We start from the raw sequence: 27646 nt of genomic DNA, 5'->3' as shown, positions 1-27646 counted from the left end.
TTTGCTTTATGTCTAAAAGCCACTTATGAGTGAGCACAAATAATATTTGTTTTTCTGGGTCTGGGTTACCTCACTCAATATGGATTTTTCTAGATCCATCTATTTGCCTGCAAATCTCAAGATATCATTTTTTTTTTACCGCTATGTAGTACTCAGTTGTGTAAAAGTACCACATCTTCTTTATCCATTCTTCAGCTGAGGGTCATCCAGGTTGTTTCCAGGTTCTGGCTACTACAAATAATGCTGCTATGAACATAGTTGAGCACATGTCCTTATGGTATAATTGAGCATCCTTTGGGTATATGCCAAACCGTGGTATTGCTGGGTCTTGAGGTAGTTTCTTATTTTCTGAGAAATTGCCATACTGATTTCCAAAGCAGATGTCCAAGTTTGCACTCCCACCAGCAGTGGAGGTACATTCCACTTACCCGCATCCTCTCAGCGTAAGCTGTCATCAGTGGTTTTGATCTTGGGCATTAGCTTTGGTGCCTGTCCTGGAACTTGCTCTGTAGACCAGGCTGGCTTCAAACTCACAGAGATCCAACTATCTCTGCCTCCTAAGAGCTGAGATTAAAGGTGGGCACAGACACCACCTGGCTTTGATTATAGCATTTTTTAAATAGACTTTTATTTTATGTATATGAGTGTTCGCCTGTATGTAGGTGTGTGTAGGCTGGTGCCTGGCCAGCGGGGAGTGTCTTATCCCCTGGGGCTAGCATAACAGATGTGAGTTGACATTTGAATGCTGGAAACTGAGCCCAAGTCCTCTGAAAAAGTAGCAAGTGTTCTCAACCACTTAGTCATCTCTCCTATACTGAAATTACAGAATTTTATGTTCTGAAATAATAAAATGGCAACCAGGAGTCTAGAAATTGAATTTTTGCCTACTCTAGCTACATTCACCATGATCCACTTCATCATACAAAATAATCTATGGTCTGTAAGGCAACACTGCATACACACACACACACACACACACACATACAAAGACATACATACACACATACACAGACATACAAAGACACACAGACATACACACACAATTTCCTTAACGGAAAAAAAGGTTGTGTAAACTACTCTCTCAGATTTGAAGTCAGAAGTGAGATTATAAATCATCTTATTTATATTACCAGTTAATGAGTACAAATTCAACTTTTAACAAGTTTCTTTATCTAAAAATAAAAATATAATAATTCAATCCAAAATACTTTAGGCATGGAAATACAAGCCTTTAATCCCAGCACTCAGAAGGCAGAGATAGTCAGATCTCTGTAACTTTCAAGCCAGCGGGGCTACAGTGTAAGGCCTTGTCATTAATTAAATAACTAAGAAATTAAATCAGCACCTAGAATCTTGTAAAGTCAGCAAAATACCTTAACAATATTATCTCTTCCTCCTTTTAGAAGAATTTGCTTAAAAAAAAAATCTCAGCAAGACATTTCATTTCCACGTCAGTCCTCCCTGTCGTTCTAACCCTCAGAAGCTCAGACGGAAGGGACAAAGATGGAAGAACGCACAATGCCACCCCAGGCCCACTGGCCCCGTGTTCACTCATCACCACGCGACTCCTCCCAGCTCTGCTTGGACTCACAAGAGCTCCGCCTAGAAGGTGAGGAACAGGCCCTGTGAGCTTACGCAGAGCTGGGAGGAGGCTAATCTGAAGATGTGTGCTTCTAACGTGGCACCTTCCTCTGCAGAAAAGGAGCTTGATACAGCTTTTAGGTTTTGAATTGCATCAAACAAAGAGTTCTAAGCTGCCTCCTCTCCGGCCTCCCCCTCTTCCTCACAGGATCCCAAGGCCCAAGTTTCTTCATTCATGGCTCTGAACACTGAGTCTCCTTTTTTCTCCTCTTCTCTACCTGACTGTCCACAATGAACCCCAGCAACTGCAGAAAGAGTATGACTTCCAGGCTGAAGTCACAGCGGAGAGAGGGAGAGAAACTGCCTCTGCCCACAAGAATCCTGAAACCATCAATACCCAGTTTTCCTATTATGAAATAACCCAACTTTTTCCAGAAAAACAAAGGCTTACCATTGACTTCTTACTGAAGTCTACTCACTATCAAACGGTATAAGACAAATCATTAAATAACTGCTGGGGGTGGGCTGAGCGTACAGCTCAGTAGGAGAGCCTATGCCTGGCATGAACAAGATCCTAACTTCAATCTCTCATACAGGAAAGCAAACAACAAGATATTAAGAAAGGACGTAAAACAACTTCTACACTCGCCTTCTCCTGAAAATATTCCTTTATAGGATCGATACACTTTTATATCATAAGAGATACATTGAGAAGAGGGGCTGGAGAGGGCTCGGGGGTTCCCAGCTCATGTGCTCTTGCAGGGATGGGAGCTCAGTTCCCTGCAGACACTGGGCAGCTCACAACTGCCTGTGACTCCAGGGGATACAATGCCCTCTTCCGGCCGCCAAGGGCATCTGCATTCATATGCACAAAACCACACCTCCCAAAACACACATATATAACTAAAAATAAAAAAGATATGCTGAAGATAAATGCAAATACAATGAATTCTAATAAAAAGGTACTTACTGTATTCCAAAATCTAGAACTGACGGCTGGAAATGTAAGCCTTTTCCAGTAAATAGTTTCTCTGAGAAGCTGAAAGACAAGAGGAAAGGAGAGGTATTGAGACGATTTTCAAATCTGGATGTTGCAGCTGTTTATCTAGGCCATTCACTTTAAACTCAAGAAATACAATTTTACTCCCTTACAGATAAATTTAAGCTAGAGTTGCAAGAGATTGGCATTCTTAGTTTACAGTTAATATACCATTTATCAAGTGTCTAGATCTTATCAGCATGACAACATAAATGGGGTCCCAATACTGACTGCTAGGCTTCTTTTTACACACAATCAGGTAACAGGCCTCTCTTCATACACTCAGAATAAAGAAAAGCATTTACGTAAAGCAGGTTTAAAGAAACTATGGTACCTAAATTTGTTAGACTAAAGGTCAGTAGGAAAAGGCCAGTGTGTCACAGCCAGGCCAACTCCTGAAGGCAGACACAATCTCCAGCCAGGTCTGGATTTTATTTGTTTGTCTTTGTTTGTTCTGAGACGAAGACTCAACTCTGTAGCCCAGGCTAGGCAGGGAACTCACTATGCAGCCCAGGCTGGTCTCAACTCATGGAAATCTGTTCTCTTGGCTTCTGAGTGCTGGGATTATGGATATGAGCCATCGTTCACAAAATATATTTTTAAGAATAAGAATCACGGGCTGGAGAGATGGCTCAGAGGTTAAGAGCATTGCCTGCTCTTCCAAAGGTCCTGAGTTCAATTCCCAGCAACCACATGGTGGCTCACAACCATCTGTAATGAGGTCTGGTGCCCTCTTCTGGCCTGCAGGCATACATGAACACAGAATATTGTAGATATAATAAATAAATATTTAAAAAGTGAATGGTCATAGATCAATTTAATTCAGTAGAAAAACATACCAAACACACGTAAATGAAAAATGACAGATATAACAAAGTATATAAACATCTAGATAGATTAATTAGATAGACATACATATGACAATTTTAAAGTTACGTAACTCGGAGATGTGTAACTGAGGAAGTTCCTTAAGTGAACATGCTTTATTCAGAGACCCAGAATGACTTTCCTACCCCACCCCCCACCAAAAGTCCCCAGAAAGCCGTTCCAGCCTCAGTCATCTGGACTGTAAGGCTTCCACTAGAATGCTTTCTGACCTTTAGAAGATTGTTCCTGAAAGCACAATCTATCGAGGGGTCAGAGAACTGGCCTGACCGTCCTCACAATTCCAGTCTTCCACCCTCTGATCCATCAAATGTCCTTCCTCTCATCCTTCCAACAGCAGCCGCACTAATAATAAAAGTGACTGGTCTCTTCTACCTAACTCTCGTCCACGTTTCCACCCACTAGAGAACGGACACGGAAGAGGTAGCTGTGCAGTTCGCTGGATTCCTCCAAACCCCCAAAGTCCAGCATTAATGCTCTGTCTTGCTTATAAAGACCATGAGCTATCTCTGGAACAGCAGAGAAAATAAAATCTCAGAGGTCCACCGTGGGTACCCACTCTCCACCAGGCTGGTCAGGGCTTGGCGTTCCAGGAGAAACAGCTACAGAACCGCGCTGCATCAATAATGAGCAACACTTGAGCGACACTAAAGGACAGCAATCCTTCCTGTCCAGGGCACTGAGAAGGGAGCTGATCATGAGGTTTGGTACATGGTTTCCAGATGGACACGTGAAGCCTGGAGGATTTCATCAACCCACCAAAGTCACAAAGCACGAAGAGTCGGAGCCAGAACCCTAACTCAGATCTGTGGCAGCTAGAATGGAGGACACTATCAAGCTCAGGCACCAACCAACCTACAGGGAACCCACTAGGCCCAAACTGTTGGATGACAGTCTGGGCTGCAGAGATCTAATAAGCCTGGTTCCATACTCGTGGCCATTGCCTTCCTGTGCTGAGTGGGTCAGTAGCTTAATTTGTCAGAGCCTGCCTTGTTATCTAAAAGGTCAGTGGACAGCAGGATTTAGCTTACAGTTGTTCTGAAGACAGAACGAGGAGACAAGGCCTTTGCTTCAAGCCTGGACGTGGTTTATGTAATAACCGTAAGATCGTGTTACAAAGAGGATGACATTCATCTCACCAGAACAGCAAGGAAGACAAATGGAAGGCAACTGGGGCCGTGCTACATTGACTCTGGGCTGCGAGGTCCCGTAGAGTGGGACTGGCAGTGCTGTCTATGAATAGAACAAATCACAGACCTGGGCTGTCTCCCACATCACAGGTCTGCAGACCCACAGTCAGAAACTTCATGTACGTAACAAAACCCAGGCAATGGTGTGGGAGCCTTGTCCACAGCCTGTGATCAGCAGCACAGGGGAAACTACCAGGGCCTGTGGCTTGGCACCTCCAGTGGGGAAGAGACTCGGAGACCGTGGTCTTGGTCTACAGGCTCCGGTAAGACAGATAATGTTGGAACTGAACGAGATGAGAGGACTCCGGCCGGGATCTGCTGCAGAGCTGACCACCGCTGGCTAGTGGGGAAAGATCCATACTACTACGAGTCGTAGAAATCCTTTGTGTTCGTTACTGTGGTGCAAAAGTTAAGGGGGAAGGTGGCTGGCTTTCCAACAGCTGGTAAGTAGCTAGTGGCCATAATTTAGTCACATGTGGACATCAAAACTTATCCTCAAATTATCAGTGCTAAGAACTTAACGCTATGTTTGAAATGCCAAAGTCATTTCCAAACCAACACACCTTCAGAGATAACTTAGAGGCTCTGGGAAATGAACAGTGAGTGAGCCACCTCCTCACCTCCATTCTTCCACCAGCCAGCGTTAGCATACACATTTCACCCTTAATAATGCAAACCATTACCCAGGCATGTCAAATCTCACCTGGCCTCTTCCACTCTAGCAGAGTCCTATATGGCGTAAAGTAAACATATGCATTTGTAAAAGCCAATTGTAAACGCAGGCTGTCTGTGTGTTTTACACTCTTACCCTGTATCCAATACGGGAGGACAGAGCTAGGGATGGACCACGCAGGTGGCGATACCCCAAGGGCAGGCGCTCTTATCTACACACCCTCTACACCTCACACTCTTGAGTCTTTCCTGGAAGATGGTGGCTGAGACTGAACCCGGAACCTTGTGCAGGCTAACGGCATGCCTTGCTTCTGTTAAGTCCTTACTTTAAAGATGTCCACCTTCTGTAGCACACAAAAGCTTTCAGCAGCCGGACACAGCTGGAAGGCATCCCACAGTTTGTTTTTTTTTTTTAAAAAAAAGACATATCTCTGTCTAAATGATCCAAATTCTTCTGTCTTTCTCTTTTTCCTAAACTTTGGCAATATTTTTCCTCTATACATATAAAATTAAGCCAAATAAAACAAAATCAAATTAAACTTGAAAAGATGACTAGTCCAAGAGAAAAGGCATTTGATCAGACATAAGACAGCCTGAGCCGGATGCGGCTGTAACAGCTTCCTATGGTACAGAACTCAGTTCCCTCTTCTGCAGAATGGGTGGGCTGTGCTGGATGCAGCTGACATTCTCAGAGCTATCTGAACACCTAGATTTCTTACTCCAAGTCGATCTAGGTGCTGATGTCATATGCACCATTGAAAAACAACAGCTTAGACAAGGGCATGAATTAACCATAACCAGCTGTCCTGGCTGCTCAGAGAGCTTGTCATCTCCCCCTTTCCAGAGTGGAGCCAGTGACTCTGGCCCAACCCTGGCAGCAGGTGCTCAGCCTAAAAAATATGTCCTCCTCGGGCCATATCCCGAGTGTGGGAGCATGCTAACAGACAAACCACAAGGCTCTCCTACTGAGAATGAGAATCTTCTTGGGGGGAAAAAACAATGAAACAAACAAACAAAAAAAAAAGGCAAGGTTTCTTTTCCCCTTTAACTGTGTTGGAATTCTGGATCCCATGTGTACAGGCTGACTTCAGAGAACAGGGCCATGAGAAACGAACCCAGTCAGCAGCTACCACAGCTGGGCACGGGATGGAGACCATATCCAGAAGGCCAACTGTCAGCAGAGATGTAAAAATTGAGAAGAGAATGGAGCAGGGAGAGGAAAACGGGGGACGGCAGAGCAGTGGGGGCCCACCCCCAGGCCTCGTGGTGGCTCACAGAACCGGCTCTGCTGTTGGACCACAGGGGTGCGGGCCGGGTCCACGGGTGCTCTGCCCTGCTCCAGCAGATGAAGCCATCTATGCTTTTCTCCCTAAAGCTTGGCCACTTTCTTGAGATGGAGGCACTGTTGCAGGAGATGGCCTGCTCTTTCCACACAACCGAATGTGAGACTCACAGTGGCCACGCACAGAAGGAGAAGCAGGGACGGCGCCCAGCTCTTCTCCACACTCCTGAGACGTCGTCTCCATCAGTGGCACTCAGACCTTACCATCTACCGAGCTGGCTGCCCTTATAACAAACTGTTCCAACACCTAGACAAGACAGCAAGCAGGGTTTTTTTTTTTTTTTTCAAAATTAAAAATTTTAGAACAGCTTAAAGGCAAGACAATGGCTCTGGCCGATGAGTAAGAACAGGAAAAGAACTAGACAAAGAAAGGGTCCATTCCATCAAAAGGGGAACAAATTACTCCATGAGAAACCAATGTTCATGTCTACACTCTGGTGTCCAGAGAAAACACTTTACATTAAAGACCTACTAACTAGACTGTTCCCATTGCTCCCAGCAACACTGGTAACTAGTAACAGAAATACTTTGAGACCTGTGGCCTCTGTGAGGGTAAGGAGCCCTGCATCAATACCTTTGCATCCCTTCTTCTCAGTGGTGTGTACCCCAACAAGATACCCATCCCCCAAGCAAGAAGCAGGTGCCTCTAAGACTCGGTCCCTGTTCTCAGAGGCCTTAGAGAACTTAGTTCTTGCACAGTGTGCATTGTACCACAGCTCAATCCCTGCAGAGACAGAAAACGCCCTGTTGGGGCAGGTCTTACTGACTAGCCCACAGCTGAATGGCTAACTCAGAACAAGGCCTCCCTCGGGCTCTCAACACTGACAACGACTGGAAACTCACAGGATCCAAGAGCAAGGCACTGCCACTCAGGGCCCTCACTGAACAGCGGATGGCTTTAGCTACATGACCTATGGCATGAGCTGCAAGCAGAGACTACAGCTCAGTTAGTGGTAACACACTAGCAAGGGCACGGGAGGCTCCAGGTTCCATCCCCAGGAACCACAAAGAGTAAATAAACGTCAGATATGTACTGGGGACACGAGTGACAAATTCAGTGCCAAAATCTTAGTATTACACATTTTGTTTTTTACTTGAAAAAACACTTCTCCCCAGAAGCCACTGATAGGGAAGCCCTGGGAGACACAGGCACTGCCTCAGGCAGCCAGTTCGGGACGGGCTGCCCCTCTTCCTTGGAAGTCAGCATTAACTACCGGGTTTGAAATCACTGGGCTTCTTCCTCTCACTAAGATCTCACAGTGGAGAACTTTTCCCGGTTTCTTTCACTGAAGGAAGCAGCAGGTTTCAAGGTCAAAGCATCAGTACACCGGGCGAGAGCATCAAAGAGTGAAGTAGGCTGGGCAAGGCCGCCGGGGCCTGTTGGACACCTCAGTGACCGAGGGAAAGGGAACCGAGCAAAAGCTGGGGTCTGAAGGCAGAGTACTGGAGACTATGCAAATATCCTCCCCTAGTGTGCCCCCCAAACTGCAGATGAAAATCCCCACAGTGACACCCACAGGGAGAAGTCCTCCGTCAAAGACTCAGTGACTAGCCAGCTACTCCCGCCCGCTCTGGGATTTTCAACACCACCCTCGCTGTTCTGTCTTTTCTCTCCTGCATACCTATGAATGAAGAGACTTACTGACCTCTTACACCCTCGGACCTTCCGCTTCTTCAAGCCCTTTACCCCTCACAGTCTAAGTGTTGACAAATAATGACAGCAACTAGGCGCGAGTCCTTCCGGGCATCTGCCACACTTAGGATCATAGCCTCCAGAATGCCTTACGTTAAAGTCTCCGTCCCCAGTGTGCTGCTTCTGAGTGCTGCTAGAACCTCTAAATGAAGCCTAGTAGGAGGTGTTCGGTCATTCAGAATGTGTCCTTGAAGGCAGTGGTTTTCAACAGATCAAGACCTGAAGTGAACAGTTTGCTCTCTGTGTTCCCCACCAGGTCCAGCACCTCCACCGCAGACACAAAAGCCATTATCCCCCACCCGGTCATTGGCAGGACTCTCTAAACCCACAAGCCAACAGAAAGTTATCTAAGTGTTCATTCCCTCGGGTAGCTTTTTTGTCCCTGCAGTGTCCCTGGGCTACCAGGAATCCCTGATTCAGTGCTGTGGAGTTCCATCTGGACAGAACCTTCATCTGGCGATGGATGGAGATAGAGACAGAGCCACACACTGGTGCACTGGACTGAGCTCCCAAGACCCTCAGGTAGTACCATGCCAATTTCATACATGAGGAGATGACTGGAGGACCGGGTGTCCCCTTCCTTGTGACCATGCAGCTCTCTGCTCTCCTGCTAACCGCACTAGTGATCTATAAGCCGCGGAGTCAAGGGCTGAGCTTCCTTAATCTCACTGCTGGCTGCCACCTCTGGAGCAGCCCTCCCTGGGTTTCTAGGAAACTGTTTCTGCATGCCGTCCTTCCTTGACAGCTGTACCATCTGTCTGTCCCCTCTCTGGCTCCTCGTTCTCTGTGATCTCTGCACAAGACTCTTTCTGAGGGCTGGAGAGGTGACTCAGAGGTTAAGAGCACTGACTGCTCTTCCAGAGGTCCTGAGTTCAATTCCCAGCAACCACATGGTGGCTCACAACCATCTGTAATGAGACCTGGTGCTCTCTTCTGGCCTGAAGGCAGAACACTGCATACATAATAAATAATCTTTAAAAAAAATCTTAAAAAAAAAGACTCTTTCTGAGGCTCTTTCTCCTGGTTCTCTCACTCTGACCAAGGGTTCCTGCCCACCTACTAGGTCTGCCATCTCTAAGGCATTTGTTATCTGGTGGCTATTCAATACCTACCTGACCACATTTGTAGATTCCCCACTCTACAGCTTCTGAACTTGGAACTGAGCTCTTACCAGTTTTACTAGCTCCCCTTGTGGCTAGGATACAGTCACGTGACAAGATGTGACCAGGGCATCAGGCACTGAAGTGGCAAGGAAGGAATGAAAGAGGGAGGGAAGGGGGAGTGGGGGGGAGGGAGGGAGGGAGGGAGGGAGGGAGGGTGGGAGGGAGGGAGGCAGGCAGGCAGGCAGGCAGGCAGGCAGGCAGGCAAGATGGAAGCCAGAGTTCCTCCTGTGGGCAACCACAGCAACAATAGTGCAACTGTGTTAGTGGCAAGGGTGGCAGTATCCCTAGCAGGTTTTTTTTCGTGGTCATTCTAACTGCCAAGTCCCCTCTAGCTTGTGTTTCCCAAGCCTATTCTTAATTCTTCCTAGAGATTCCCTCTGCTGCCAGTATCTTCAATAAATTCTTGCTTTCTCTTTTGCTTAACTCAACCAGCAATAGTTTCAATAGTTTCTGTAGTTTAACTGATTCATTCCCCAAGCTTGTGTATGTGGCCTAGACTCCTCTGAAGCTCCCGGCTTGACCTCCACCTATACCAGAACCACCTCTTGGAGAGACAGTTGCCAGCCCCTCCAGGCAGAATCTAAGACAGCAGTTGGCTTGGTCTATGAGATTCCCAGCTTGTTGAGCTGCTTGCCCCCAGCAAGGGCTCTAAGGAGTCTAAGGAGTCTCCAGGGATGTCACACTTTCATACCATTGAGTTTCTTGTTCTCCATTCCCACTATCAGGACTTTATTTTCAAAAAGCACTGCATTTGCAATTCAAAAAACTTCAAAATAAGCCATTGCATTCACACATCAGTCGCAATGCATTTTGCATGCTGCAAAGAACTGTTGTGGCCACATGGACTGTAAAAAATCTGTCAAAGAACAGACCAGCAATTAAGTGCATATTTCCCTGGCTCCTGCTCCAGCTTTCTCCTTTCTTCAACGTAGGTACAACTCCTTTGTGGCTCAAAGACCAACATCTTTCCCAGACTCCAGAGATAAGTCATACTACCATGCTAAAATAATTAGAATTTGATTTCATAATATGCAAAATAAAAAAATCCATTTTGCTTTTTCTTCCAGCTCTGGGGCAGCAAGGTAGCACCAAACGTAATTTAGTCTTAGATGTCTGCAGCGGTCACCTTAAGTCACACAGAAACAAAGGCAGCGGGGAGACAAGCCACGATCCATGAACTAGAGTGGGCATGCTCACTTCCCGGTGTCCTTATAAATGCTGGCATCGACCGTTCCTTGGAGGTGTGAAGTCCCTCAAAGACAAATGCATTAAGGATGTGGTCTGCAGCCTGTGGCTCTGCTGGGAAATGGCAGAACCTTACGGGGCAGGTAAGGCCCAATAGGATTCAGGAAGGTGGAGGCATGGCCCTGAAGATGTTGAGAATCTGGCTCCTCCTCCTCCTCTCCAGATCCTCCTTCCCTCCTTCCCTCCCCCCCCCCTTCCAAGAATGCCAGAGGTGAAAGGTTTTATAGCTGACTTCCCATAGACCCCAAACCAGGGAGGCCAACCCACCATGGAATGGAACCTCTAAAATGTAAGCCAAAATACACCTTTCTCCCTATAGGCTGATTGTTTTAGGTATTTATCACCGTGATGAAGAACTAATAGTGAACTCACCTCTTTCTTTTATTAATTTATTTATTATGTATAGTGTTCTCCCTGCACATATGCCTGCAGACCAGAAGGGGGCGCAAGATCTCATTATAGATGGTTGTGAGCCACCATATGGTTGCTGGGAATTGAACTCAGAACATTTGGAAGAACAGTCAGTGCTCTTAACTGCTGAGCCATATCTCCAGATCCAAACTCACCTCTTTTTAAAAAGATTATCTAAAAGCTCTTGAATCAGTCTGCTAGCTGAACTTGTTTTTATCAGAATACAGGAATAGCAGGCTACTGACATTCATTTCTTCTACCTGCATTAGGATCTTACCATAGCAAAGGCAGAGAGTTACAAGAAAACAGAGACAATGAAGACAGGCTGTCTCACTATTGTGGATATTGTGTGATGGGTGCCACACACAGTCCAGAGTGAAGTCCAGGCCCTAATTATATGGGGTGTTCACAGGATGAAATGATCACCTGCTATGAAGAACCTTTGGAAAAGCACTTTGGGGAGCTGGAGAGATGGCTCAGCGGTTAAGAGCACTGACTGCTCTTCCAGAGGTCCTGAGTTCAATTCCCAGCACCCATATGGTGGCTCACAACTGTCTTTAATTCCAGTTCCAGGATATCTGACACTTTAAGACCAATGCACATAAAATAAAGTTAAATCAATTTTAAAAAAGAAAGAAAAGAAAACCACTCTGGAAGGGGAGCCATTTGAGAATGGTCTGGAGATCTAAGAGGTTTCAAGCAAAGGGAAAACTCAAGACACAGAAAAAAAGGTTAATGACAAAAACTGAAGCAAATTTCTTTGTTTCCCAATAGAAGAAAATAACCCTGTAACTTTACTTTCCACAGAGACTTTCAACTGAAACACAAGTCATTGATTTACCTTTAATCTCAACACAAAGGCCCAGGGATGGCTCAGCCTCAAGGCTCTTTCCCAGCAAGCCTGACAACCCAGGTCTGACTCCAAGAACCCACACTACGGGAGGAGGGAGCTGACCACTGTACGCTGTCCTCTGACCTCAGAGAGAATGTGTATACATATGCTCCACACATGCACACCCACTACACATACCGTACATAAATGTAAAATAAAACAAAATAAAAATAAAGTTTTAAAAAGTTCCAGCGTGAGAAAATTATCAAAACAATGTTTAGACGATACACAAATGTTAGTAACACTGCCCAGGAAGTCTAGTGAGTTGCTTCCTAAGGACGGGCTCGCGGCTGCTTGGCCATAATGACACAGCCACATGGCTTTACAGCAGCCATGAGAACTTACACAATACTCACACATGGCTCAGTGCTTCACTCTGCCTATTTTTATTTCTATGAATATTTGCACAATATGGTGTCATTCAAGATGTTCAACTCCTTTCTGTTGAAAGAAATACATTTTTTTTTCTGAAAGTAATGTTTGAAAAAGCAATGAAGGCGTGCAATTCCACATGTGGCTGGGTGGCCTTACGATTAAACCTCAAAACCAACAAATAGCTGAACAAACAGAAACGCAGCAGAACCCCCCAGACAGCAATTCCAAGCTGTCTGCCGAACACCCATCGCATGGCTGGCCACAGAACATGACTTAGCGCCAAGCTCACGCCTATGTAATAATCCTGCTGTCAGAATGGCTTAAAGGCAATTTTTTTTCATCTAAAACCCAAATAAAAACCAGTCTAGTATATTCCCAGAAGAAAAAAGTATTCCTTAATATAAGATAGCAGGGAGAGGAGGTCAGTTCAGCCATGCACTGTGTCAAAGCAATGTTCTCCTGACCGTACAATGGTAACATTTCTGTTTCTGCCAGGCTTTGTGGTAGATTGTTCTCTGGGCCCCTAACACCACCCAGGCCCTCCTTTTTCCACATAATGGGGTCTCAGCTGGGCACACATCCAAGGCCCCTCTGAATGTGGGTACAGCCGGTGATGTAAGGTCTAGCAAACAGGCTGGAAGCTCACGCTTCCAGGAAAACTGTGGCCCCTGGCCTGTGCTCTCCTCCACCCCTGCAATGACGCAGCCTGGGTATCAGAGAAGGAGAGGACCAGTGTTTGCCTGCAGGGAGTCCCTGAGACCCGGAGCAGCAACTGTATGGCTCTGTCTCTCACGGCAGATGTGACCAAGACGCTTAATTATAGTTGAGCCAGCAGCCACTGCTCAGAGGCACTAGTCCTGTGCAAACGCCCATTACAGCATCTGCCTGCTGCCACAAAGACGTGACCGTGCCAGATTTTCGTGGTGTCCAGGCCCTGAGCTTAGTTACAGTAACACAAACATAGCCCTCACCTATTAGGAAACCAAATGCGTAAGAAGAAAAGATGTTTTCTACCGCCTTTCACTGGAAAAGGGCACTGACTATGACTGTGGCCCTCGGTAGCTTTAGTCAAGGGCTGCTGTCAATAAAAATGTCTGCATAGGGCTGGTTGAGAATCAGTGCTCTGCCTCACTGCCAGCCTCAGAGAACGGCAAGAACCGCTGTGAGACACTACAGGAGCCAGAGGCAGAGCCACTCCTGACTGACAAGTTCTACCAGAGGCAGAAGAGCTGGGTGATGTCCCCATCTGACTGCCAAGAATCACAGTCCCAGAAGGGAACCTTGGGGTGGTTTGAATGCAAGTGGCCCCAGAGACACATTTGAATATTTGGTTCTTGGATAGTGGAACTGCAGGAGGGAGGAGGGGTAGGAAGTGTGTTCTGTTGTTGTTGTTGTTGCTGCTGCTGCTGCTTTTTGTTTTTTTGTTTTGTTTTGTTTTTTTGAGACAGGGTTTCTCTGCAGCTTTGGAGCCTGTCCTGGAACTCGCTCTGTAGACCAGGCTGGCACACAGGGATCCATCTGCCTCCCAAGAGCTGGGATTAAAGGCATGTGCCACCACCACCAGGCTAGGAAGTGTGGTCTTGTTGGGGGAGGTGTGTCACTAGATGTGGGCCAATCCCAGTAAGTGTGTGCATGTGCACGCATGCTCTCTGTCTCTCCGTCTCTCTGTCTCCTTCCCTCCCTCCCTCCCTCGATCCTCCTCCCCACTCCCAGCTCCCTGCTGGGAAGCTCTCCTCTCAGCTGTGGCTCCAGTGCCCTGCCTGTCTACCTTCTGGCTTCTGGTGTGATGGCGGTGCTCTCATCTTCTAAAACTAAGTAAGGCCCCAGAACTCTTTCTTCTGAAAGCTGCCTTGGTCGTGGTGCTTCTTCACAACAGAAAGTACCTAGACTATCTCACCAGTAAGAGCCCAAATGAGCTAACTTTTCAAAGACTGCTCCTAACCTCTCATTATTGGTACACAGTACCTCCATCACCCGGGGCGGCTGACAGGAAACAGCTGAGCTCCTGTTCTTCTTGAGTTGTTCCACACAGGGACCCTGCAAGCTCTCATAAACCCAGACGAGGAAAAGCCTAGAAAACTGTGTTTTGCTTCCTCAGTAATACTGGGAGAAAGGTATGCATGGGACATACCACAGTGGGAAAAGAAAGAACTAAATTCTCAGGGCAACAATATCACTGGATTCTAGGCAGAGACTGCGGGGCTAATTAGAAAGATATAGAGTAAGGGTCTTTGACCAGACCTTCAGTATCGACCTACAAACCCACGGAAGGATGGAAGGAAGATGCCCGCAAAGAGCTCGGCCAATGGTCAGGTGGGATGTAGGCCCTTACCTGGAAAGAAAAGGGAAGAAGTAGCAGAAAAGAGAGCAGAAGATGAACAAAGCGGGGGAGTGGGAGACGGCTACAAAGGTCTGTTCCAGAATCCCATTTACTACAAGCAGAGTCAGGGAAGATGGCAATATCCTGCCAACTGGATCCCAGAGAACTGACAGCCACAGGCTGCACTCCACAGGAACCCAGAGACAGTCGCTGGGGCCTCCCTTTCAATTCAGCCAGGGAGTTTAATTGTTCTTAATTATACAGATGGCACTCATATGCAAATCCTGCACCCAGAGCTTTCCTTTTAAATTGTAATTTTTCTTTCCAAGCCCTGAGTGCTGAAGTGTAATTGCCAAGGCTGTAAAAGAAAGAAGGGCCCTTCTGCTCCCAGGCCTAGGAGCCAGGGCCTATTGGCTCAGGCCCCTTCTAGGGCTGCTGGCCTGTCACAGCAGGTCAGCCCCATCCTGCTCCAGGGACTCCTTCCAGGCCCAGCTCAGCCCTCTAAAGCCCTCCCTCCAGCACTCCCAGCCCCAGACAAAGAGCAGCAAGCACCCTGCATGGAGCCACAAGGGCAACCAGGCAGCTGCAGAAAGCAAGCAGCTGAAGGATGTGCTCTAACCGCCCCCATGCTCAGTCAAGGGCCATCAAGTCCAGAGGAATGCTCCCCACCAAGGTAGAAGATTACAACACCAACCAACAATGGGGTGTCCAGGGGAGCTAGTGTGAGGAAGGGAAAAACCGCCCTGTACAACTTGGTAACAATTAAAAAATAAAAAACCAGGAGAGAAACTGGGAAGGCAGGTGCCAGACACTCGGCCAAGCCCGGATCTGTGGACCTTTTGAGACATTTCCCTTCCCTCAGATTTCCTAAAAACTGGGAAGTGTGTCTGTGTCCAGAACGTAGAACTTTCACAATGGCGCGGTTCTGAGCTGTCGGAGGGCAGGAGGAAAGTAGAGACTTCCTGGGCACAGCCTGGAGCTGTTCCGCCTGCAGATCCTCTGTGCAGGGGCCTAGTTCCTGCTCTCACCTTGGTGCTCTCTTCTCTGGCTCCTGTCTGTCCCTTCTGGGTGCCTGTGACGCAGGCCCAGTCCACAGTCCCCCACACCTAGCATCCCAGAGTCTCACCCTGCAGGAGAGTGGCTAAGACCACTCTGCTTCAATCATGTCTTCACAGGTGGTCCTACACTGTAGCGACCCCGACCTCCTCTGTCTCAAAACCCACACCCTTTCCTCCAGAACCTGTATCTGCTTTTAAACCCGAGGCAGAACCTTGCCCGGCCCGTGCCATGGCTCAGTGCAGATCCCACCAGCTGGATCCCTTGCCCTGACTGCTGCTTTCCCTACGGGCCACGCTCCACTCTGAAGGTCCAGCCCTTAAACCCAACTGAGAGCTGGTCAGTGCTATAAAGCTGTATCTGCATCTCCAAGATAACTTCCGCTTTCAGAGGCCTTCCACGAAGTCCATGCCACAGTCCCTCAGGGTGCCCACCCAGCTCCATTCTCTCATCTCCTCGGTCCACATCTGTTCCAGCTGCAGAGGTCTTCCAAGCTCTGAGAACACTCCTCCGGCCAGGTCCGGCCCCTCTCCCAAGCATTCTTCACTCAGACGATCTCTTGGCAAATTTCTTCCCTTCTTTCAAATGCTTGAGAAGATTCCCTGCTTACCCCCACAGATGTGGCCCACAGTCCACACGCCCGCCTTCTCTGGCCTCTTCCACTTTTCCAGTCCTCAGTGCTCCGCTAACCTCCACAGGGCTCGGTTACTCTTCTGCTCTCACTGTGTGACGTATTCGTTTATAACTGACAATCCCAGAATGATGAAGAGTCACGAGTATTTATAAATCAGTTACACAGAAACACAGGTGAGCTGAGAGGAGGCTCGGTTCAGAAGTCCACAGGTTCATTCTGCGGACGTGCATCCCATTCCCAAACCCGATCCTCTCAAAAGCTACAGGGCTGAGATCTGAGCAACAAAGTCCTTCTGCCTCAAGACCCTACCCCAGGTTCCCAGGATAGCTGAATTCCCATATTTAAGCAACTGAGAAGGTCCCAGTTTAGGGTTAGGTATATGAACCCAGTAGCTATAATGTAAAGCATTAGACTGGACTAAAAGCTAGCAAAACAGGGACTCTGTACTATTAAAATCAGCAGTGACCTCACGAAAACAAATGCTTTCTGAGAAATGTGTTTTTCCAAAAGCCCCAAGAAGATCCCTGTTTTCACTAAAGGGAAAAAGGAAAGAAAGAGCACTGAGAAGGTGTAACAGGGCTGGAGAGATGGTTCAGTGGGTAAGGGTGCTTACCACTCTTCCAGGGCACCAGAGTCAGTTCCCAGAACCAAACGACACAGGGCAGTTCCCAGCAGTCTGAAACGCCAGCCCCAGGAGATCGGATACCCTCTTCTGACCTCCTTGGGAACCAGCACACGCCCATTGCACACACACACACACACACACACACACACACACCATTTAAAGTAAAAAATTGAGAAAAAAATTAAGTGGAAATGGAATTGAAGGGTGACAAAGCACTTCCGTGGTGCGCATGAGGGCCTGGGTTTGATTTTTCCAGCATGGCAAAAGATATATTTTAAGTACGAACTGTAATACACACACACTCCAGAAGGTTCTTTAAGGAGGAGTGAAAATATAAATAGACGGTAGTAGTGCCTACACAACCCTAAAAACATGCTTAAAAATCAAATGCAAAACACTGGATTGCATTGTCTAAGGCATGTGAATTCTCCCACTAAAGTGTTAAGATAAAAGAAGAAAGAGAACAGTAAGTCCGCCCGCCAGCCTCCCACCTCAATCATTCTGTCTCTGGTGTGGGAAAGGACAGCCACTCTGGCAGATGCAGCTTCTCCCTAATCAGCCAGCCTGGCCCTACAGACCCTGCATCTGTGCATGACTGAGGGCATCCCTCTCCTCCTACACAGGATGAGAGACACAGGCAGACCCTGCATCTGTACGCGACTGAGGGCATCCCTCTCCTCCTGCACAGGATGAGAGACACAGGCAGATGCGTTTGATTAACCCCCTTCACACGTCTCATGATTGTGAGGCACTCTCTGAGCTGCAGCTAATTCCTGCCTATTATCCCAGTGCAAACCACCCTGCCTCATCTGAGCGCCCGGCAGCTGCAGAGAACAGCCTTGTCCTTCAGGAGAGCCCCATCTGACATCCACCCCTGCTGCTACAAGGGCTCCATCACGAAGGGCTCATCACGCAGGCACAACTAAAACAGGACACAGGTGCTGTCTTTTGTGATCTGTTAGCATGTACTCTTAATCCTGAGATCTGTCTGGAAAAAAAAAAACTGTCCAACAATTTTGAGCCAAATTTAAAGTAAGCTTTACTTAAAGTAAGCACTGGCCAGGATGGACTTTGGTCAGGATCCCTCTCTGGCATTTCCCAACTGAGTGGCATGGGGACACATGTATCAGGGGCTTTTATGGACAAAGCCATTCCCCACTGTACTTCCCCACGAGGCTTTGATGTCATTTTCCAAGAACTACAACTCTCAGAATCCCAGGAAGTTACCTGGTCCTTAAGCAGCTGGGGCTTACGGGTTAATTTTGGATATTACTGTACCTTTAAAGCCATCAGAGAAAATGAAGAGGGGGGAAAGAAAGGAGGAAGTTGGGGGAACCAAAGGACAGAAGCGGAGCTCGCCACCGGAGCTCAGCCGGCTCCACCACTGCTCAGTTACTCTGGCCTCGCTAGTGTCCAAACCCCTGAATCGCTCAAGAAGCAGTTCCTCTGCTTACAGCACTTCCGCTGTATTTCCCTTAGCCAAAAGAGATAAGGAAATACACTAATACTTACATAATAAAACAGTATGGTTATTTAATGAAATATATGGCAAACACTGGACTTTTAAATTATTTACTTATTTATTGTGGGGAATGGGGGACGCCACACGTGTGGCATAACATATTTGAAGAGGTCAAAGGTTCTCTCCTTTCACCTTCGCACAGGCTCTGGGGACTGAACTCAGGTTGCCAGGCTTGCAGGAGAAACCCTTTTACAGAGTCACCTCCCTAGCCTTCAGACAGATCTCTAATTATCATTGCAGACAGTAGTTATATATGTTCTTCCTCTAGGAATAACGATACAAATCCTGTGCAGTCCAGACCGGAAATACTGTTACCTGCTGGCAGTGGAGACAAAATTAAGTACTTCAACCCAAGTAACACAGATTCTCTACAGTGGAATCTTGAAAAGTCTGTAGCTTCTAAACATTCCTATCCTTCCGAAAAAAAATCCCCACAAACCCCAGATTACATAGCCAAGAGAGGACGCAGCCTGCTGTGTTCAATCTGGCCATCCCTCAGAGTAACCAGAGAACCTGTCTTAAGAATGAACCCTATCTCCATAACGGCACAAGTGTCAGGAGCTTGACACTGGCTAATGGGCTTTGGGAGGCGATCGGATCGTATTAAAAGCTTGATGCTAGATAATGTACTTTGGGGAGGTGAATGTATCATGAGGGCACTGAATTCATCACGGGATCAATCCCTGATGAGCTTACAGCTGAATGACTGTAAGCAAGAGTTCAGGGCACCCATGTCCACACCCTCCCCTCCTTCTGCTTCCCAGTGGTCAGCGTCCACCATGTTCCTCCCTGCCTGCCACGGGACTAAAGCCATGAGGCTCAAACCACAGACAGAAATTACCGAGGCAACGAGCCGAAACTGACCTTTCCTCGCTCAGCCGACTTTCTCAGGTGTCTCACAGTCAGAACGGTAACTGACCCTGGGACAAAGCTAGGATTCTGTGTTCATGGAACAGCCTCTCACGCAGCCACCCCACTACGCCATGAGGAAGGCTGGAGTAAGAGTGTGTGCATTCGAAGACACGCCAGACCCACTCACCGGAGCACCAGCTCCTCCCTCCCTCGTCCGCAAACCAGCCATGCACCCTCTGCTCACTTCAGATGCTCTGGGACCTGCTACTTCCAGTGAAGCTCGTTTTCACCTCAATATGCTTCTGTCTCGAAGAGGCTGCATGGAACAAGTTAGCTATTTGGAACAGAACAGGATTTAATCCAGAAAATCAGTGCGCACAGGTCACTGGAGTGTTCACAAAAACAGATTATATGCTGTGCTTATAGGATAAACTCACAGAATTTATATTATAGGAACTGCTCAAGGAGAGGTGCTGGTGCCTCTGGAACGCTAGGAAGGCAGGGTGCACTCCAGTTCTGAAGGGGCTGTCGTCCCAAGACGGTTAAGTCCCAAAGAAACTCAGGACAAATGGCTGACTATGGTGCCCACTTAACATAGCGAAGCGGATAGGGGCTGCCAGGCTCTTTCAGCATCACAAGTTCCTGCTCTAGAGTCCTGGCTCCTCTTGGGCTTCTCACTCCTACCCCCTACCCTAAATCTCCCAGCTTCTGATTCCTGAATACCCAGCCATTGTGGTCAAGCACTCTCTTGGTCCTCGTTCTCTTGGTTCTTCATCTCCTTGGTCCTTGTCTCTATTCCTGGTCTTCTCTCTTGTCCCTCTTCCCCCCTCTCTCCTCATGACCTGGTCTACATTGCTCACCATGTTCAGTCTGGACTCTTCGAGATGCCTCTGAGTGTTCTCTCCGTCACAGCTACAATAAAATCTTCTACCATACCTAGGAGCGGTCATGTCCTCATTTTCATTCAAAGACCGACTACCTCTACTGCTGGTCCAAAGTCACCTGGCAGGAAGGTCACTCTCTGCACCAGGTTCAGAGGCTGACCCTGACCCTATATAAATCAGAACACACTCTATTAAATTCCTTTTAAAGTGGCCACCAGAACCCAGGTTCCGCCTGCCAGCCAGCCTCAACTCTAACGCAGACGACACCCTTAAACATTCGCTTTGGAAGCGGTTCCTCTCCCTTCCCTAGGGTTTTCCTCTACTTCTCTTTCCTAGGAAGAAACCACTAACTTAGATCCGAGCTCTATACCCGACGGCATCTTCTCAGTTTCTTCTCTGATTCAGCTTAGAATGCAGTGCCTGGATCTTTAGAAACATTTCCAATAAACTGGCTCTTTCCAGTTCCTGTCATCCCCTACTAAAATCAGTTGAACTGGTGTAACTAACATCCCCTATACTGGAAATTTTATTTAAAAAATATGATTAGAATCTGTCAACACCCAACCAGCATTTTCTTGGCAATGGATGGATTGATTTAAACAGAGCTCCTAAGCCAAAAGGAGTTTGTTTTCTCAAGGGGGGAGCAAGGAAAATAAATGACAGACAGCTAAATTTTAGATTTAGCAAATAAAACATGTGAAACAAATATCAACCAGGAACTAGTTTTGAAATACTGATGCTGTTGTTGAAGCAAGAGCAAGCTCTCCTGCAAGGGACATACGAAGCACCTTATGAACAATCAATGAGTCCACGTTTGCAATTAGGTATTACTTAAGACAGCACACAGAGTGACTTCAAAGCTGGGTACACGTCATGTAGAAGGGGTGGGGAGCATACGGATGTCTGTGAAGCAAAGCACACACAGATTCCAGCTAGAGAAACAGGCACAGATGTGTGTATGGCTGCCCTGAAATTTCTTGGCTTCTTTTCTCCTGGAAGGAGCTATCACTCAGATCTGGTTTTATATTCATGCTTGACTTTAGAATTCCCACTGGGGATTCAGTTTTCTTTTCTTTTTGGTTTCTCATGTCTTTCGACCCACTGCCTCCCACAACCGCGGTATCTGTATCTAAATCAGCGGGTTCCCTCACTTTACACATTCGCGCTCAGTAAGTGGAAACACACACAGTGAGTTAAGTCTCTCTTCAAGTCACGCTGAAGGCCAAAGGGGCACCCACGGGAACCAATCTGCATGGAAAGTTTACTTTCATCTCTTTGGTACAAGAATACCATCCCACCTACCACATCTCAAAAGCATGTTAGGTACATTTTCCTTAAATAGAAAATTCAATGTAACCAATCATTACATTTTTCACTACTGCGAGGACAGGTGGCTCTATGGAAAAGAACATTTCGATTTTCGAGATAAAAGCCCAAGTTCATAGACACTGGGTTAAGTGTCATTTCTCCTAAGAACCAAGACAAAATTCAACATAAAAATGATTCCAGAAGAAGCAACTGGTGAGTACTCTTTGGATCCTGCAGACAGCAGACTGTACGTCCTTCCTGGACTCCAGGGCAGGGCTGGCTTCCAGAACACTGCAGAGACCTGAGCCTGCTGAGACCCACAACACATACAGCTGGATAAGACACCATTGCTGGGGCTCTGTCCTGATTCACACCTAATTCTCCAGCCCACATTCCATTTCCATTGTCTTGGTAACTCTGAAACTGACCTGCATCATCACTACCTGCCAGGCTTGATCACACACACACACATACACACATGCACACACATACACACGCACAAATACATACACACATGCACACGTGCACACACATACACACGCACAAATACATACACACATGCACACGTGCACACACATACACACGCACAAATACATACACACATGCACACGTGCACACACACACATACACACACGTGCGCACACACATACACAGACACGCACACGCACACATACACACACATATACACACACACACACACACACACACACATGTCAGGGTCAGGTGGAGGAGCTGTAACGGCAAGACCGTTACTTTAAAGAAAGTAGGAGCACCATTAAGAAAACGTGAGAAAGCTACTTCCTCAAGTTCAGAAGTATTTCCCTTCTTCATTGCCTTTGAAACTTCTCTCACCTTTACTAACTGTGTTGCTGTGTTAACAGCCCAAGTTTCCCATAGTGAAACGGCTTACGGGCATCACTAAGACCAGACTGCTCACTCTGCTTTAATACACGCCACAGTTTCTCTAGTAACTGAAGAATGACACATCAAACAGCACACTTCTGTTTGCAGCCCGGAGTCCACCACTGCCAGCTGCTGGAAGCTCACACCAGCCCTGCTCTGTCGGTCTTGCCCTCAGCGTGTTCCATGTTACTACTAAGCCACTCGCCTGCAGAGGCAAGCTGTAACCTAGTATTACAATCGCATGCCAAGATCTGGAGGTGAGCAGAGACCAAAGTGTTTCGTTACCAGCTGAAAACCCTAACGGTGTCTGTGCAGCTCACTGTGGATGCAGGTCAAGGGCTGCACGGACAGTCTTCCGCCATCGCAAAAAAAAAAAAAAAAAAAAAAAAAAAAAAACCCAAGACAAGAGTGTCAGAAACAGCAGCTCTCAAGCTAACAGGATTAAAGAAGCCCCTCAAAATTGAGAAAAAATAGTTTCAAAAAGAAGACACTGAAGAAAAACAGGCAAGGTGGTCCGCATAGGCGTGTAAGACCAGCGCGTGAGCAGAGAGAGCAAGGTGGTCCATGTACGAGTAAGATCGGCGCGTGAGCAGAGAGCAAGGTGGTCCGTGAAGGCGTGTAAGATCGGTGTGTGAAGCCGGGCGGTGGTGGCGCACGCCTTTAATCCCAGCACTCGGGAGGCAGAGGCAGGTGGATCTCTGAGTTCAAGGCCAGCCTGGTCTACAAGAGCTAGTTCCAGGACAGGCTCTAAAAACTACAGGGAAACCCTGTCTCGAAAAACCAAAAAAAAACAAACAAACAAAAAAAAAAAAAAAAAAAAAAAAAAAAAGATCGGTGTGTGATACCAGTCCCCAGTATTGCAGAATAAGCCTCAACCTTGGGGCCAAGAGCCCAAGATAACCCGGCTGGCCAGACACGGCCTAGGTTCACGCGGCCATTACTTTCCCTGACACACTCAGCTAAGTTCTCTCAAACAGAAGAGGCCTCCCAGATCTGATTCCAAAAGAAGCTGTGAAACTATTCAGAAAAGCCACGACAAGAGGCAGGCATTAAAGTGAAGAGGCTTACGAGGGCGGACACCATCTTGGATGAGTCCTCGGAGTCACGGCAACATTTACTTACCCTGTGGGGCTAACTTCCCGCTGTCAGTCACAGCACTGTCTAAAGTCACCAAGTCCTAGCTAAGCTTCTCATGTCAGAGGTTTAACTTGGAAGAGTGTGACCTGACCCGACAAAAGAGACCTTTGACCTTTCCCCAAGAGGCAGATAACCTCACTCATCCAGCACTGAGCACTCGAGTGTCTAGGGCCCTGTCCCGACACGAAGGACACAGGGACAGAAATACACAGTCTATTAAACACCAGCTTTCTCTCGAGAGCCCAGACCCTGATGATGAACTCTGATTACCATGCCCCCCGCCATGCTTCCTCAGCCTCTTACACAAACTCTGACAGCAGTGCTGGTGCCACAGGATGGTAGCTCTCCAGCTTGTCCCATCTCCACCCCCACCTCCACCTGTCTCTCTCTCCAAACCCCTGCAGACATGTCTACTTACAGCCCCGACTTCTCGGTAGAGGGTCCCTCCCCTCAGACGACTCTAGCTTGTGTCACGCTGACACACCATCCAGTCCTTACAAAGGCAACTCACTTTTCCTCCACAGAACATTCCTGGGGCCACAGCATAAAACCAGCCATTTCTTTCAATGGCAGCCAAATTATAATGGAAGAGTGACATGCTAGCCAACAGCAACAAATAGCAGCAAGGACGATGTCGCACAAAGTCTATGACACAGTTGAAAATCCTCTCAATAATAGCCATAAAATCAGGCCTCATCCAATAACCCTGGAGTTTTAGGGCAGAAGCAACCAGAAGAGATCACAGAACTAAATCTCTTCTCCCCACCAGGAAATGCAAACCCAGAGAAGCTCTGGCCTTAAATCAGAAATCTAGTTAATGAGCAGAGCTGAAAACCAAGCCCCCACCTTCTATCCAGCAATCTAACCCAAGACACTACTGAAAGCTGAACTTCTTCACAAAACCCTCAGACAAGAGAGGATACACTAGGTCACCACCACTGAGCTACATGCCCATGCCCTTTAGTTCTCTCTTATTCCTGCCCACACTTTCCTCTATAATCCTATCAATGAAAATTAGTGATCCTACGAAAATTCAATCCCAATACTAGAAGTCAGGTCGAGGCAAGGGAGCCCCTTTCTGAGTGGTTCCCAGGAGTGCACCCTTTAACACACCAGCCAACAGGCTGCAGATGTCAGTGTGGGCATGTGCGAGCACTTCAGTTCCTCCTCAGAGACTTCCCCTTCTTACCTCAGCTCTGACCCTCAGACCTACCTCTCAGAGTTGGTTTCCTCCACCAGCCACGTCCAACCTTTGACACTGCAAGGGGACCTTCCTGTAGTCAAAGCCTATGCTCAAAGGCTAAGCAATCAGTTACAGAAATAAAGTAAGATTGCCAAGCTTACGATTCTGTGGCTGGGCTGCACTCCTAGCTACTCTCGGTCGCCTGTAGTCTGCAAGCCTCGGACTGGACACACCTGAGGGAAGAACTATTTTCCTTCAAAATTTAAAGTGTGTTATGCTTCAACTTTCCCCCTTCTCTAGCTTTCAGAAAACTGAGAATAAGTCTTATGTCTTTTTTGTCCCCCCTGAGACAGGGTTTTTCTGTGTAACAACCCTGGATGATCTGGAACTCACTTTGTAGAAGACCAGGTTGACCTCGAACTCAGAGACCGACCTACCTCAGCCTCCTGCGTGCTAGTATTAAAGGTGTGTGCCACCATGCCCAACAAGTCTTACGTCTTATAAAAGATATTTCACGTAACAGACTACAAGGAGCCAGATTTTAGTAAATGTCTCGATTTGGTCAGCACTGTAGCTCAAACATCAGCACAAGCCAGGCAGTTGGTAGCAACAGTTTGCCAGCGCCTGACAAAACACCGAAATTCACGGCCATCCTTCGGGTCACATTCTAACACACATAAAGCTAGAGCTGTAGGCAGTTCTGTGATCTAAACTGTTTTTAATTGAAAAGCAGCGCCATGAGATGAACACAGTCACAAAACCTCCTTCAAGCCCAGCTATGTGACAGATCAGAGTGGGCTGGGGGAGGGGGCATGACATCTCCCCACTTCCACCAGAAAGGTAAAAGTAAATCAAGGCAGGGTCTGGAGCAGGTGGGGAGTGTGGCACAGAAGGAGAGCAGGAACGGCCACCTGCTGGGCAGACTGCCATCTACTCACTCAACCTGAGAAACATCTGTGGGAAAACCATCTGCTAGGACATCAGGATACAAAACAACAGGTACAGAAGGCCTCACTCCTGCAGAACTCACTCTGATAAGAGGGAAATGAGAGGAGCACTGGGCAGAGCTTGGAAGGCAGAAGCAGCAGAAGCAGCAGGAAGCTGGGGAGGGCTGGCTTCCGGGAAGAGGCCCTGAGCAGGCTGTCTGAGGTGCAGAGGGCTGGCCATGGCCTCCTTGTATTACATTTACCTTCACTTCCACCCTGGGTGTGGTTCCTGGACACACACGCAACACACAACTCTCCTGACGTACCCGCCGTGGCCGAGAGAAATGGCCCTTCTGTGGCCTCCTAACGGTCATACTTAACGAAATTGGTCACCTGTATACCACACGTATGCACTTAGAAAGTTTGAATTAAAGGAGCATAAAACAGGAACTCCAAACCCACAAAGCAGGCTTCAAAGATGGGAGCGTACCATTTCATGAAGGGCGCTGGGGGTTCCCACCTCACACCTCTCCCCAGCACTCCCAGCTCAGTCCCACAGACTCAGACGTCACCTCTCACTCTTGAGAAGCTCATGTTCAATGGTTCTCTTTGTGACTGGGGGAACAAGATGTCCCAGTGTATGAGGGACTTTTTCTCTAGAATGAACTCTCCACTCCAAGTAACAAAAGGGAAGTGGACTATGGGGTCTCTCTGTTCTTCTTCACACTATTGAAAGACCATAAACCAAACAAGGCTTGTATTTTAAAATGAACAACAACAACAAGACACAATCAATGAAGCTTAAAGACATGCTAAGTTTAAAAAAAAAAAAAAAAAGCCGGTCCCAAAGGGACACATCTATGTAATTCTACTCCCATGAGGCAGGTCATGAGAACAGTCAAATCAGAGACAGGAAGAATGGTGGTTACCAGGGCAGACACACAGAATAACGGGAGAGTTACTAAATTGCTGATTTGCTTTTAATTGCCCTTGTTTTGTGATTTCTCCCTAAGAAGCTCAGGCCTTCGGAGCTGAGATGTTGTCACCACGCAATGCAGTCATTATTATTTAATGAACACAGACTTTAGTTTTGTAGGATAAAAAAAAATCTAGAAACGTGTAAGGATGGTCACTTGGTAACCTGGATGCCGTCTATACTTAACTATACCCTTCAGGTAGTCCAAATGGCAAATTTGATATTCTAGGCATCTTACTACTCTAAAAATAAATAACAAACATTCTTAAGGGTTGTATTTTCTCTAAGCCAGAAGACAGCTATACTCAACAGTACGGTCTCCAGCAATTACCACAGAACCGACAAGTGGCTGGGAGTGCGGCACAGGTGCAGAACACTTACCTGCTTAGCATGTGTCAAAGTGAAAAAGTAAACCACAGTGAGGAGCTGGGAAAGGCGCTGGGGGCACTGGGGACAGCCTGATGTCCTGCGTTAAGTGGTCCTCTGACCTCCACACACGTACAGTGGCGTACACGCAAAGACAAACATGCAAACAAACTTTAAAGACGCAGAGGGACTGATTTCCATCACGGTAATGCACCTGAAAGTGCCCTGCCTTGTTAGTCCAATGCCTAGGAATGTTCCCTAGGGAACAGTCGCAACTCACTGAGTACTCAGTATTCGTCCATCTGATGGATCTGATGGACGTTATCAGCCCACGCCTCCAGAGACAGGACAAGCCCTCGTGGGAAGGAACTGTCCTCTTCCGAGACACAGAGGAAGTGAAGCCCAGCATCGCAGATCTAGGCAGTAGCTAGAGTTGACGCACTGCCGACCTGTGGGTAGCTCTGCC

The 27646-nt window shown here is 47.4% G+C and overlaps 1 protein-coding gene across 8 annotated transcripts in view; it reads right to left on the bottom strand.

Moving 5' to 3' along the window:
- Tmem131l (transmembrane 131 like) overlaps window positions 1-27646 on the bottom strand; it is a 125792-nt gene that overhangs the window by 54533 nt on the left and 43613 nt on the right. For all 8 annotated transcript variants that reach the window (XM_038347343.1, XM_038347345.1, XM_038347347.1 and 5 more), the window contains exon 4: window positions 2552-2620. In XM_038347343.1, coding sequence (XP_038203271.1) covers window positions 2552-2620 — 69 coding nt within the window. The remainder of the gene's footprint in view (window positions 1-2551; window positions 2621-27646) is intronic.

Source organism: Arvicola amphibius, chromosome 11 (genome assembly GCF_903992535.2).
Source record: "Arvicola amphibius chromosome 11, mArvAmp1.2, whole genome shotgun sequence".
NCBI classification, from domain to species: Eukaryota; Metazoa; Chordata; class Mammalia; order Rodentia; family Cricetidae; genus Arvicola; species Arvicola amphibius.
This window is presented reverse-complemented; position numbering and strand designations above follow the sequence as displayed.